Source organism: Barbatula barbatula (assembly GCF_947034865.1).
Source record: "Barbatula barbatula genome assembly, chromosome: 5".
NCBI lineage: Eukaryota > Metazoa > Chordata > Actinopteri > Cypriniformes > Nemacheilidae > Barbatula > Barbatula barbatula.
Window position 1 is genome coordinate 23,147,469 of NC_136769.1, and position 14,428 is coordinate 23,161,896.

General features: G+C 39.0%; 2 protein-coding genes across 2 annotated transcripts; both read left to right on the forward strand.

The window, feature by feature from the left end:
• The first annotated feature begins 23 nt into the window (after nucleotides 1-23).
• drc3 (dynein regulatory complex subunit 3) lies at nucleotides 24-4,183 on the forward strand. Its single transcript, XM_079456241.1, has 12 exons — nucleotides 24-405; nucleotides 538-654; nucleotides 737-903; nucleotides 1,003-1,149; nucleotides 1,310-1,429; nucleotides 1,848-1,968; nucleotides 2,179-2,306; nucleotides 2,388-2,510; nucleotides 2,656-2,726; nucleotides 2,807-2,930; nucleotides 3,386-3,517; nucleotides 3,608-4,183. The coding sequence occupies exons 1-12, from the start codon at nucleotides 243-245 to the stop codon at nucleotides 3,716-3,718; spliced, it is 1,524 nt and encodes a 507-aa protein (XP_079312367.1). The 5' UTR covers nucleotides 24-242; the 3' UTR covers nucleotides 3,719-4,183.
• A 146-nt stretch (nucleotides 4,184-4,329) lies between these two features.
• Nucleotides 4,330-9,134, forward strand: gid4 (GID complex subunit 4 homolog). The gene is made up of 6 exons (XM_079457068.1): nucleotides 4,330-4,771; nucleotides 5,106-5,165; nucleotides 5,413-5,520; nucleotides 5,622-5,723; nucleotides 5,834-5,964; nucleotides 6,947-9,134. Exons 1-6 carry the CDS (start codon nucleotides 4,583-4,585, stop codon nucleotides 7,008-7,010), a joined length of 654 nt encoding a protein of 217 aa, XP_079313194.1. The 5' UTR covers nucleotides 4,330-4,582; the 3' UTR covers nucleotides 7,011-9,134.
• The last annotated feature ends 5,294 nt before the right edge of the window (nucleotides 9,135-14,428 follow it).

Genomic DNA, 14,428 nt, shown 5'->3' on the forward strand with positions numbered 1-14,428 from the left:
TTTGGTACGTTTCGTCTTGTAATAAGTACAAGCAACGTCGGTTCGCGTAAAATGACTCAACTCAAAACTGCGGAAGTGAAACGTCATCTGTTGCTAAGCAACAACGTTAGCGTCTGGGAGGGTTGCCAGTCTTCAGTCACATTGCGATTTTTGAAGTAGGTAGTGGATGCAAATGTTTTGACCGGTTCCTTACACTCTTCATTTTCTCTGTATGCAACGTGTTTCTGCTAACTTAGTTATAAATGGCTGAAATCAGTTGGAAACGAGAGCAACCCAAAGTAGTGGATGAGGAGATGTTACAACAGGCAATGGAGGAACAGAGACCTCATGGCCAAGCTGGAGAGATAGCCAAGAAAGAGGGCATCCAATATGAGGAGGTTCTCCATCTGCAACTAGAATACAAGAGTAAGAATACCTGTAATATTCCACTATTTTGTAGGGTCGACGTAATACAACAAACATTTTCTATTCTCGTCGAAGCACCACACATGTCTCTTACCCGTAAGACTTATATATGCAATATGTGTATTTCTACAGACATCCTGAAGATTTACCACCTGTGCTACTTCACCTCTCTAACAAAACTTCAATTGAATAACAACGTTATAGAGAAGATCGAAGGGTTGGAAAACCTGACTAATCTGCTCTGGCTGGGTGAGTTTGTCCTGTTCAAATAAGCGAGTTATTACAATATAACCGTTTCGTCGAATTTCCAAACACCGTTCATCTTTTACAGATCTGTCATTCAATAATATCAAGGCGATTGAAGGTCTGGACACTCTTGTGAAACTTCAGGATTTAAGTTTGTTCAACAACCGCGTTTCTGTCATCGAAAACCTGGATGCTCTTCGTAACCTAAACATCCTCTCCATTGGAAACAATGCAATTGCTCAGCTTGATAATGTAACATGATGTGGTTTAGATGTAGAAGACCAAAATTGTGTTATTCCAGTATACGTCGGTCAATCAGAAAGCTCATGAAACTCATATCTGATCCTGTAGGTGATATACCTCAGAAAGTTTAAGAACCTGCGCACTCTCAACCTCGCTGGAAATCCCTTTTGTGATGAAGAACGCTACAAGATATTTGTGATGGCCAATCTTCCACATTTGGTCTACCTTGACTACAGACTGCTGGATGAACAGACTGTAATTGATTTATATAATAATACATTATAAATATGAATATACTGTACAGTATAACCGCATTTGGTTTCACTTGGTGTTGATAAAATGCCTATGGCTTACTGTGTTGTGGCTTTGATGATTTTCATTCATATATATATATATATTGAACTCATATGTTTAGCGAGAGATGGCCATCACAAAGTATCAGTATGCTATTGAAGAAATACAACAAAATGAGCAGCAGGAGCAGCAGGCCATGGAGGCCCAAAGAATCAGCAACCAGGAGCTTCAACTGCACAAGGTGATTAAGCAAAGTCTCTGTATATTCCTAATAGATATACTTTACTAGTTGTTACAGTACTATTTACTACTTCTTAATTGGTCTACTTAGTTTCAAAACGTGTGCTTTAGTTTAAATGAAGTAAACATTTTAATAAACTTCTTTTTTTTAGGGCTTCCTCTGTCGTAGGTTTTATACTTCAAGTCGAACATATTATGAATTATATTTTAAAGCTCATTTATGTCATTGCATTAGATATCAGTCCATTGTGCTGCTAGAGCTTTTCTCAGATCCAACTTCACTTCTCTGAGCCGCTTTTTGCAAACATTTACCCAAATGTCACAGCTTTTTTATGAATTCTTAAACTCATTTTAGTAAATGCACGAGGTCAGTGTGTCCTCGCAGACTACATTTTAATAAAGTGTCTCTTTGTTGGCAGGATGCCTTTGTGGAGTTCCTGAATGGACCACAGCTGTTTAACAGCATGTTTTCTGATGATCCGGATGCAGATGTACTGGCTCTCCTTCCTGGAATGACAGCGCTGCTGGAGTCATATCCTTGTTATTGAAACTGCATTGGAGTAAATCGACCAAGTTCTCTGTTTTGATTCAATTCAATATATTTTTAATGAAAGACTCTACTCTTCATAATCAAATGGTTTTATTATTAATAAAAATACTAAGAGGCATCAAAACAGCCCTTAAACCTTAACAGTGCATTTACATATAAGAAAAAAATGGAAGGCCTCTGTACGCAGATTTTTGATGCAGGCTTGAGTCAACACATGCAGAGAACGGCTGAGGTCGAATGCTTTTTTGCCTGCAACCGTAAAGCAGCGGCAGACAATCAGCAGAGAGCAGCGCAGATAGCAGCTGACTTTGAAAGTTCCAGGAGGCAGGTTGGTCACTTCAACACTACTCTGTAGCTGCACGTGACCTGCAAGGATACTGTGTATATACTCACAAATGAATTTTCACAGAGGATTGCGAAAATCGCAGATGATGGACTGCTTGAAGATCACATCAGTACCTGCACAGAAGAGCTGAACAAGCTCTCTGAAACCCTCATGAGCCTGGAAGTGGAGCTAGTGGACCAACTGGAGGTCAGGATGAACAATAGATTATGACCCATCATTCAGATTATTACTTCTAAAGATTGACGTGGGTTAATCAGATATAATATAATAATCCAAGTGCTTCTGTTGATTTGCTTATTATGCAATCACTGATATGTCATTTTATTTTAAGGACACCATCAAAGACTTTGATGGGAATATATCGGAAATGGTTGTAGGCTTCATTGAATATGTGCAAGGCATATATCCTTAATCCAGCAAAAATACATTTTATGCATGCTTTTTTATGTTATGCTGATGGGGCCTCTTTAACTTCGACACACATTCGCACAATGCCGAGACCTGGAGAACGAACACCATGAAAAACAACTGGAGATCGCCTTGGCAACACTGGAGAAGGTGGCCAAAAACGAGCTAGAAGAAGAAATGCCTGATGATGTGCTCATGGTAAGTAGAAAACAGTCACTTCATGATCACATGGATCCTTTCTAAAGAATTTGTGCGTAACGAAGCCTTATTAACAAAGATGAATCATAATATTCCTGACTTTATATGATGTCCTGGTATGATATCAAAGGAAAATGTATTTGTTAATTGAAATAAACTATTTCATAATGCCTATAATTGCCCTTGAATTAGTTGTGAAGCAAAATCCCATAACCACACAACTAATCTTTTAGGGGTAATGTGATATCCAGTAGTAAACTGGTATTCAAATACTGCTTGTGCAATCAATGTGTTTGTTTGTAAATGTTTGTGTGCAACCTTTTACCACAAATTGTTATGTTGTTCATTTCTGACATATTTTGCATAATGAAGGAGTCAAGCCCATGGTAACTTGAGTCCAGTCACTTCTTTTTAGTATCAGTATTGATCATCACTCAGAACTCTCTGCGCTGTAGCTTTTTGTAGATAAGGACACAGTGACCAATGCAGTTAGTGCTTCCCATGACACCCACCTGCTGAAGATTGACAATAGAGAAGATGAGCTTCTGACACGGATCAGAAGCTGGAGGGGCGGACTGCTAAAAACGGTAGATGATTTTAGTTATGTATGTTTTATTTATATTCCTTTACACTACTGGTGTAGTATATTTATATTGTTAATTTGTTTATGTTAATAGATAAACAATGAAGAGCTGACAAGGAATCGCAAACGCATCTCAGAGATCCGTTCATATGTTAGTTACGGGAAGAACCAGCTGGAGGACATGCAGTTTTCTGAAAACCAATAAGATGCTTCTTAAATCGGATTCAAAAGTAGATGTGTTTATTTAATGTAAACTAGTTTTGCCAGCGATCGTAATAGTTAAATATAGTAAATGTGTGGAGAAGCATGGTCAAGTTTCTTTTTTATTTATGCAAAAATGTATGAAATGAATCCAACTGTAGTTTTCAAATGTAGCCTTGCGTTTATTCTCCTGTACAATGCTGCCACCTACAGAGCAGTGGCGACGTTGCAGCAATACGATTTGTGGGCGTCGATAGCGAGCTGTACATACAAGGGCATTTCAAACGGGACGTGTTGGCATCTATAAATATATGCTTTTTTTATTCAATTACTGTTTTATAAATATTATATTCAATATTTAGCATTAATTGCTGATGATATCCAAGTGAACACATTAACAACCCTGGTTCGCTTTCTAATCTTGTGCTCTGCGTACTTTGTACAAATGTAATAAAAAGAAAGAAAATGACGATTTTATTTATACATTCATTGAATTTCATTTGAAAATAAACACTTATAAAACAAACGAAGCCCTAGTTTTAGAGACCGCTGCCGTACACCAACGCTCGCTGTTTCCACCAAATAAAAACTTCATATCCCGTCCGGCGTGTCGCCGAGTAGCCAATGAGCATTCAGCGTTCTAGCGATTCGAAGCCCGTCATCCAACCACACACCAGGATGCTGGATCACATGACGCGGTGTTGCGCGTCTTCATTCTACGCTGGGGGACGTTACGCGAGTCCTGCTGGAGAAACTCCGAAAGTCACGCGTCGTGCTGTCAGCGTTGCTTTTTTCAATTCCTCGGTGAATCAGAGGAGCGACACGAGGCGGTTTGCGCTCGGGCATTGCCCCGAAGAAGCGATCCATCATGCCGGTCCGTAGCGACTGCTGTCTGGGCTCGTCGACGGCCTGTACGTCCTCGGCCTCTCTCGTTCCGCCCCCGCCGATCAACACTCACCAGCCCGGCGTCAACACGTCTCTGCTGTACAGCGGATCTCAGTTCCGCGGACACCAGAAGAGCAAAGGCAACTCCTATGATGTCGAGGTCGTGCTGCAGGTAAACGGCTGAAGTGTGCTGCCTGTTTAGGGCTCATGACAGAACACAACACGACTGTGTTACCCAAACTTGCTGTTTAAGGCCGTTGAAGAGGTGTTGGGTCTGCGTCATTTGTTTTAGACAGGTTCACTTGTTTGACAGCATGTGATACGGTCATGTTTGTTCAAATGTTACGTCAGTAAAAAAAAGTTGAGGGAATCCAGACTGGTGCCTTCAGTTCTGGTAACAGGTTTTCGATGGGAGTTTGTTGCATTGGCCCACATTTGTTTCATCCCCGTGCACCCTTCCATGCAAGTTCAGTCTTCAAGTGACCTTTGTTGTTTTCGACCCACAGCATGTGACTATGGAGGATTCCTACCTGTGTGGATATCTCAAGATCAAAGGTCTGACAGAGGTAAGACGTTGCTGCCTCACGGATTCCAGCTTTAGATCTAATGGGTTTATCATCACCATTACAAAATCTTCGATATTCCGTTAATCGTTTGTGATCTCAGTACATTTAAAAGAAAGCAATGTGACTTTAATGGTGATAATGCACTGTGCTGCAATGATGCTTGGCAACCGTAAACGACCAAAGTCCACGTTGCATGATGCTTGGCAGGACAGGGAAAGATCTCACCTTGTGTCTTTGTCATTCGTAGGAATATCCCACCCTCACTACATTCTTTGCCGGGGAGATCATAAGCAAGAAACGACCCTTTTTAACCCGGAAATGGGATGCGGATGAGGACGTTGACCGTAAGCACTGGGTAATAACCACGAGTCTCACCTGCTGTCTGTGTTGTAACGCCGTTCGAAGAATTGTGATAGCGAGAAATAATCTGCTCGATGGTTCTTTTTACCCTCTCAGGGGAAGTTTCAGGCGTTTTATCAGTATGCAAAAAGCTTTAACTCGGACGATTTCGACTACGAAGAGCTAAAGAACAGCGATTACGTCTTCATGCGGTGGAAGGTGCAGTTTATCTCATTGCTAAAACCGCATTCACAGTCTCAGCACTTGCAGACAGTATGAGTAAAATAAACGTAACAAAATCAATTTGCTGTTCTGATTGTTTGATCCAGGAGCAGTTTTTGGTTCCAGACCACACGATCAAAGACATCAGCGGTGCTTCCTTCGCTGGCTTCTACTACATCTGCTTCCAGAAGTCCACAGCCACCATAGAGGGCTACTATTACCACAGAAGCTCTGAATGGTACATCTGTGTGGTCTTACTGGCTTAAAGACTCTGAATATCTGTAGTATAAAGCTAAACAAACTGGGAACGTTTGCATTGGTCCGTTCATTTCCAGTATATGCTCACTTAGTCTTTTAGTCGTGTTTATGACAGTAGTGTAATTCCAATGCAAGTTACCGTTCTAAACATCAGTGTAAAAACAACTTTTTGTGTCCGAGCTGGGTGCTAAATAAATACTAAAATTCTGTCATTTATTCACCTTCCAGTTGTTCTAAATCTGTGTAAATGTCTTTGTTCTGATGAACACAGAGAAAGATATTCGGAAGAATGCTTATAACCAGACAGATCTTGACCCCCATTGACTCCCACTATCATTTATTTTGTTGAACACTACAGAAGACATTTTGGAGAATGTAGGACAGCAAACAGTTCTGGGGCACTTTTGACTCCATTGTATTTTTTCCTACTTTGGGAGTCAATGGGGGTCAAGATCTGTCTGGTTATGAGCATTCTTCCAAATATCTACTCTGTGTTCATCAGAACAAACACATTTATACAGATTAGGAACAACACAGAGGTGATGAAATCATATATTTGTCTCTTTGAAGGTGTTTGGTAATATTGGATTGACCAGATTTGTAGAAATCATTTTTTGGGGAAGTTTTACTACAAAATGATAGGAGTAATAATTCATATTTATAAACACTCTCACAGATGCTACAAAAATATTAATTCAGTTATAGTTTGTTTTTGACCAAATCTGTTAGTATGCCGTGTGCTTTTTTAATTCTTTTGAATTGTTTAAAAATTACACTTTTTTTAAACACACTTCTTCAAAGTGTTTTTCAACCAAAGCCATCAGGGGTTTCAACATACTTGAGGTTGGGTAAATAATAATAGTATTGAAAATATGATAAATATTACGAATGTTGACCCGCTCTAGTGAGATGACATAAAGCACAGTTTTAAATCTGTCTCTTCCATCACGTTCTTATTACAGGTATCAGTCTTTGAACCTCACCCATGTTCCCGAGCACAGCGCGCCCATCTACGAGTTCCGGTGACACGCGAGTCCTTGTGTCATTGCAAGAGGGACAAACAAACGGACAAAAGATAAGAGAGGAACTGTCGGATTATTACGCCAGGGACTCGCCCGTCCTCTCTCCTCGCTGAACCTAGATGATGGCATGGAGAGCTCTTTCAGGAGACCCTCTACACAAGCCGGTCGGCGAGTGGGATTCTGGGATTTGCAGCAGTGTTAGCGTTTGGTTTTTCCTTTTACCTTTAAGTTTTTAAAGCTTTTGTCCTCCAATCATCTTAACAAAACCATTTTTATCCTTGATGTTTTGGAATTAAAATCACTATTTTCTTTGCGCTGGATGGAAGGGACAATCGTTGAGGTGATTTTTCTTTTGCCTTGTAATTTGACAGCATGGCCAATTTCTCATGTCATTCTTCAGAAATGAGTTTTAATTTATTTTAAATGAAGCTGTATGTAAAGACGATGAAAAACCACAGACTGTGATCAGCACTGTGCGTAGGGACATCTTTTACCGGCATGTCAAAGACGCGGCGTGTGCTTGAGGATCGCCAGCGACGTCTTCTTGCCAATAATGGCTACAGGGTTGATGCACTCAGTGGCAGGTTGGCTCTCGTACATCGTTTTTGTATAACCTAAGGTTTATCATCAAGATTCACATAGTTAGCAGCCGGATCCGTCGCTTCTACATGTGATATTTTTATTATGAAACGAAACGGAACGAGTCAGGTGTTTTGGAAAGAGGTATATTATGTTTCTATATGCTGCTTTGGATGAAACGTTTCTTTCTGAGTTTGGAAAATTGATCTGGTGATGATTTGCGCTCATTGTTTTCCTATGCAACCAGAAAAATCTCAGCTCACAAGAATCTAATGTATGTTAGGTTTGGAAATAATCACACTTCTCACGCGTTCACTTTAATATTTACAGCTCAGAGAGTATTGCATGGCATTTCGGAAAGCAGTGCCGTGGAAACGTGGTCCTCGATGAAGATGTGACGGATAGATAAGTGTTATTGCAGGGCTCAGGAAGATGTAACCTCTTTGAAAACAAACAGACCAGATGCTGGACAGCTCATTGTTTGATGATCTAATGAAAGTTGATCTTAAGATGGCAACTAGCCCTGATCTGTTGCTATGGCACTGCACAGGAGCGACTGCGCCATCTTGCTGCAACAGCAGAACCTCTGGAGATGTTGAACCATCGTTCGTTTGATGATAAGAAGCTACATAATACACATACCCAGATGAAACCATTCAAGCTTTAGTCAAACCCTTTGCCTTAAAAGTCAGATATTTGTCTGTTGTACCACTTTTATAAGCACTCAAGTCGATTAAGCTCTGTACAGACGGAAAGAAATGATTTGAATGGCAAATGAATGTGAGTGTATAGGTTATGTAAGCGTTTGAGATGTTTTAAGGGAAATGATGCTGTACCTCATCGGCCAAACCTCCTTTTTCTAAAAGTAGACTAGCGAATATTTAATAACAGGATTATTCACGCAGCATCTCAGATGTTTAGATGTGTTGAGATGTCAGTGAGATTTGTACATATATAAAGTCATTCAAAAGAATTGCATCTATATTTTCTCCATGCCCAGGCTTAGTTGAACAACCCAAACGACATGGGACTTGGTAAGACATTATTCTCATGCATCCCCAATGTTAGGCTTGTATTGCAAACGTATGTATATTTTACCCGATTTTTGTTTTGTCCTTAACAAAAGCAAGAAACACACGTTGACAAATGTTTGTTTGTGATGTTTAATCTGCTGCCCTTCTGTTCAGTTTTCTTTGAATAAATGCTAAGGATATGAACACACACACACGGTTACAGTAAATCAGAGGGATGTACATAATAGAGCTATGTTTGTGATGTACGTGAATGATTTAATTCTCTAAAATTATGAGTAATCTTTTTATTGGCACAAAGGATAAGAAAATAAAGGCTGTTCTCGTGAGTTCTGTGACTGATGCACTACTCTGTTGATTGAAACGTTCATGTGCGCTAGACACTGAAATGAAATGGTTGCTTTGAAAAAAGAAATTTTGTCATGCAAGGAGCATCAAAATGATTCATTGTGATTGTAAGCAGCTTTCTCAAACACCAGAGGGCGTAGTGGCATCTCTTTCAGGAATGATTTGTGTTCAAGTCAAGTCAGCTTTATTTATATAGCGCTTTTTACAAAGCAGCTGTACAAGAAAACATTGACTATAAGTAAAACATAAAAGGTTATGGAAGTCAAAACACAGGTCAAATATCAGACACACAATAAATTCCTATATGCAGTGTTAATTAAATAAGACTATCAAATTCTAGCAGCCCCCCCCCGGCCAGGCAAACAGTGCAAAACAGTATGCAAACGGTGGCGAGGAACCCAAAACTCAATTTTTTCATTGGAGGAGAAAAAAACCAGGCCTAACCAGGGGATTCCAGTTCCCCTCTGGCAAAAACTGCAGCCTCTGCACAAGCTCGACATTGCTTGCACAACAAGGCAAAATAAAAAAAAGTTAGATTTAAATTGATCATTAATAATCTAATAGCGACTGAAGTTTTGTAGAGTCGCCACGTCCTTCGTCCAGCATTTGTCAGGTCTGGGAATGAATTGCGCCCTGCCCGCTCCGGTAACCTTGGACTGCATCCTGCCCGCTCTGGTAACCTTGGAACAATGAGACAAGACTGGCTGAGAGTAGAGTACTGTTCTGCACTCTTTGATGCAACAAATGCATCAGTTGTTATTGGAAGTGTTCCTAGTTCCGGTTGGTCTAACTAGTGCAGCCTAGATCTTTGAAATATATATATTATGATAGTGTAGTGTATGCAAGATTAAAAAGATGCGTCTTTAGTCTAGATTTAAACTGACAGAGTGTGTCTGCCTCCCGGACAGTGCAGGGAAGACTGTTCCAAAGTTTAGGCGCTAGATAGGAAAAGGATCTGTCGCCTGCACTTGATTTTGAAATTCTAGGTATTACCAACTGACCTGACACCTGAGAGCGTAGTGCACATGATGGACTGTAATACGTTAGAAGTTCTCTCAAGTAGTGAGGAGCTAAACCAGTTTTTAAACCAGAGTTTTTGTAATAGGCCTGCAGGGTAACCACCTAATAGTGCATTACAGTAATCTAGTCTTGATGTCATAAAGGCATGTATAAGCTCCTCTGCATCTGATGGTGACAGCATATGACGTAGTTTAGATATATTTTTAAGATGGAAAAACGCAATTTTACAGGTGTTGGCGACCTGGTTCTCAAATGACAGAGTACTATCGAATATAAAGCCAATATTCTTAGCTGAAGAGGAGGGTTTTATGGAAGATCCATCAATAGTTAAGCAGTATTCTTGGTTGTTACGTAGGGCGGTTTTCGGTCCGATAAGTAACACTTCAGTTTTGTCCGAGTTCAGTAATAAAAAATTGCTACTCATCCCCTTTTTAATATCGACTATGCATTCCACTATTCGATGGAGTTGCTGTGTTTCATGAGGCTTCGAGGAAATATAAAGTTGCGTATCATCAGCATAACAGTGAAAGCTTACTCTGTGTCGCTTTATTATATCTCCTAGCATGGTAGCATGTATAATGCGAAGAGCATAGGCCCTAAGACTAAGCCCTGTGGTACACCGTACTGGACTTGCGATTTGCGTGATACCTCATTGTTTATTGCTACATATTGAAAACAGTCGCATAAATAAGATCTAAGCCATTTCAAAGCTATTTCCTTAATACCGACATCATTTTCGAGTCTATGTAGGAGCATGCTGTGGTCAATGGTGTTGAATGCAGCACTAAGACCTAGCAGCACCAATAAGGAGATACAACCTCGGTCGGACGCCATAAGCAGATCATTTGTAACTCTAATCAGAGCAGTCTCTGTACTGTGATGTGCTCTAAATCCAGACTGGAAATCTTCATTAATCTCATTCCTTTGGAGGAAGGAGCATAATTGAGTTGAGACTACTTTTTCCAGAACTTTAGATAAGAAAGGTAGATTCGAAATAGGTCTATAGTTAACTAGTTCTCCAGGGTCCAGATGGTTTTTTTTGACAAGGGGCCTTATAACAGCCACCTTATATGCTTTAGGCATATGTCCTAATGTCAGAGATGAGTTAATAAATGCTAAGTAGAGGATCTATAATTTCTGGGAGCATCTCTTTCAGAAGATTTGTAGGTATAGGGTCTAGCATGCATGTAGTCGATTTAGATGATCTAATGATTTTCGATAGTTCATCGTGATCTATAGTAGAAAATAAACATAATTTCTCCTTAGAGGCGCTGTAGTTAGTCGTTTGTTCAGCGGGATTCACTTCTGGTTGCATAGTTATAATTTTTTCTCTAATATCTTGGATTTTATTTGTGAAATAGTTCATAAAATCATCACTGCTATGCTGGTATACAGAATCAGAAGTCACTGACGATTTATTTTTGGTTAATTTAGCCACTGTATCAAATAAAAACCTAGGGTTATGCTGGTTTTCTTCTATTAGTGATGTAAGGTAGGCGGATCTAGACGTTTTTAGGGCTTTACTTTTTAATACTATCCTTCCAGGCAGTACGAAATACCTCTAATTTAGTTTTCTTAAAGTTGCGCTCCATTTTTCGTGCCGCTTTCTTTAGAGCCTGAGTGTGTTCATTTTTCCACGGTGTCGGTCTGTCATTTTTAATCTTCTTTAAGCGCAGAGGAGCAACTATGTCTAGCGTTTCCGAGAAGGTGGCATTAATATTTTCAATGGTAAAGTCAAGATCTTCAACGTTATTACTCATGCTAGAGATTTGAGACAATTCAGGCAAATTATCAAGAAACGCACCTTTTGAAGTCGAAGTTATTGTTCTACCATATTTGTAACTTGGAGTTTGATTTGCCACCATTGGGTATTGAAGCAAGCATGATACCAGATAATGATCCGAAATGTCTTCGCTCTGCTGAAGGATTTTTACGTCGCCCATGTTTATACCGTAAGACAATATTAAATCTAAAGTATGATTACGAAGGTGAGTAGGTCCCGACACATGTTGACTAACGCCCATGGAGTTAAGAGTGTCTTTAAAAGCCATTCCTAAAGCATCTGTATTATTATCTACATGAATGTTAAAGTCACCAACAACAAGGACTCTGTCTGCAGACAGTACTAGTTCTGATGAGAACCCACCAAATTCTTTAATAAAATCTGTGTGGTGCCCTGGAGGCCTATATACAATAGCCAGAATAAATTGTAAAGATGTTTTGTCCTTAGTATTAGGTATTGATGCATCAAGTACCATGACTTCAAAAGAATTGTATTTAGGATTAGACTTCCGAGAAATGCTAAAAGAGTTACGGTAAAGTGCAGCACCACCTCCCCCTCTGCCTTTTAGGTGAGGCTCATGTTTATAATAATAATCTTGTTTGTCTGTGCAAATACATTAAATACTTCTACCACCACCACCACCACCAAAATCGCTTGTGAAATAATGCGTTTCAATTTAATTTGTATTTGCTTTCAAGAATGGCCTACAAATTTCACATGAAAAATCTATTTTGTGCGTAAACTTATTTATTTTTGATAGTCCACAAGAGAAATAAAGGTTATTCCCATAGGTACATTCCGCTGTAGTTTTACGGACGATTTGGAAATGTAGATTTGGTAATTTTTGTATTTTATTTACACAGGACTGCAGAACAAGTGCATTGCAGTATTTAGTTTTGTTAATGCTAAACTACACAAAAATCCAGGATAATTCAGAAAATTTTAAATGTCTGTGCATTTAACTTCTGGTATTATTTACTATATTGATTTTTCCCACCATTGCACATTTGGTATTTGATTTGCCAGAACTGTTCTTACATGAAGACCTTTTTTGACGTCAATGGAGGTAAAGGTGTGGTTCAAGAATCCAATAACATTGGATGTTTTGACTTTTGTCTGGTTGCTGACATCATTGAAAGGTCATATTCCAGGCAGTGTTAGATGTGTACAGATTATCATGTTATATATTCATCATGGTATTTGTGTTCATTTCCAATAACAATTTCCCAAATGTTCCAGTTCCTGTGTTACAGGAATTTATCATATAAACTCATTCTGATGGGTCTCCATAAAATACACGGACACCTGCAAATGTTTTTCCTCTTGTAAATTACATGGTTAAAACAATGATATGAACGCTTTTGGACCCGTTGACCTTGATTGTTTATGACCACTCACATGAGCCTTTATTATTATGATGCAAAAAAGCATTGAACAGCATGCCCCGCAATGCAGTGCATATTTCCCAAGGCAATTCCGTCAAACATGAGATAACTGGTTTATTGACAAGAGCAATATATGTTATTCACAGCAGCGATGCCGGGAAAGAGAGATGACATTCTTCATGGGAAAAGTATTTACTGTAAGGAATCAGTTACAACACGTAACACGTATTACATGAACAGATAGTTATTTGTAAATTACTCTGAGTAATGACACATTCTGTGTCAATGCAATGAGACCATTGTTCCTTATTCATTGTAGGCATTTCACGTGTTGGTATTCCTGGAGAGTGCTTTCTCATCACCCTCGATTGCACAAAAGTTATGCAACAGTCCACACAGGGAAAAAACGTATTCACACGTTCAAAGAACCACAATGAAATACATTTGCTCACAGTGACACGTGACCTGAAATAAACATGTGAAATTATAGTCAGAACCAACTAACCACATTCACCTGTTTAAAATACCTTATTGTCCTTGTGGTAAAAAGTCACACTGTGAAACATTTCTGCAAAAACAGCACAACCCTGGCACCTGCGGTGGATAGAAATCCAAAGAACAAATGTCTCTTGAAATTACAGTATTAATGCAGCAGTTTGCCAGTAATTTACTGTAGATTTACATTTATGTAATTTAATGGCAACAGTTTTTTCATCATTTAACTTTAACAAGTCTTTATCATTACAGAAAAGAAACTATAAAATAACAGCCTCGTGCAAAGCATTCTGGGAACCAAAATAAGTAAAAGTCAGAAAAAGGTTTATGTGGATTTGCACGAGGCTGTTATTTTATCGTTTTTTCTGTAGGCTAATGATAAAAGATTTGTTAATGTTTAATGTTCATTTATCTCTGAACAAACTGTTGCCAATAAATTACATAAATATAAATCTACAATAAGTTACTGGCCACTAGCTGCATAACTACAGCAACGTTTACAGTGTACCGTTTTAAACCGAGAAAAAGAACAGTGACCGGTTTATTTCAAATATTTTACTATAGAAAGAGCAGCCGCATGTTGAATAGGCTTTTATAGACCGTTGTAATTTATAAAGAGACACACAAATACAAAACAACATAAAACACCCTCCACATAACTGGTAACAACTAAGAGACATGACTGACCCTTTAACCAATAATGCAAGGCTATAGGCATCGTTGTGTTTTTAACATACAAAAATAATTGTACTATTTTACTGTAAAGCTGCTATCTGAAATG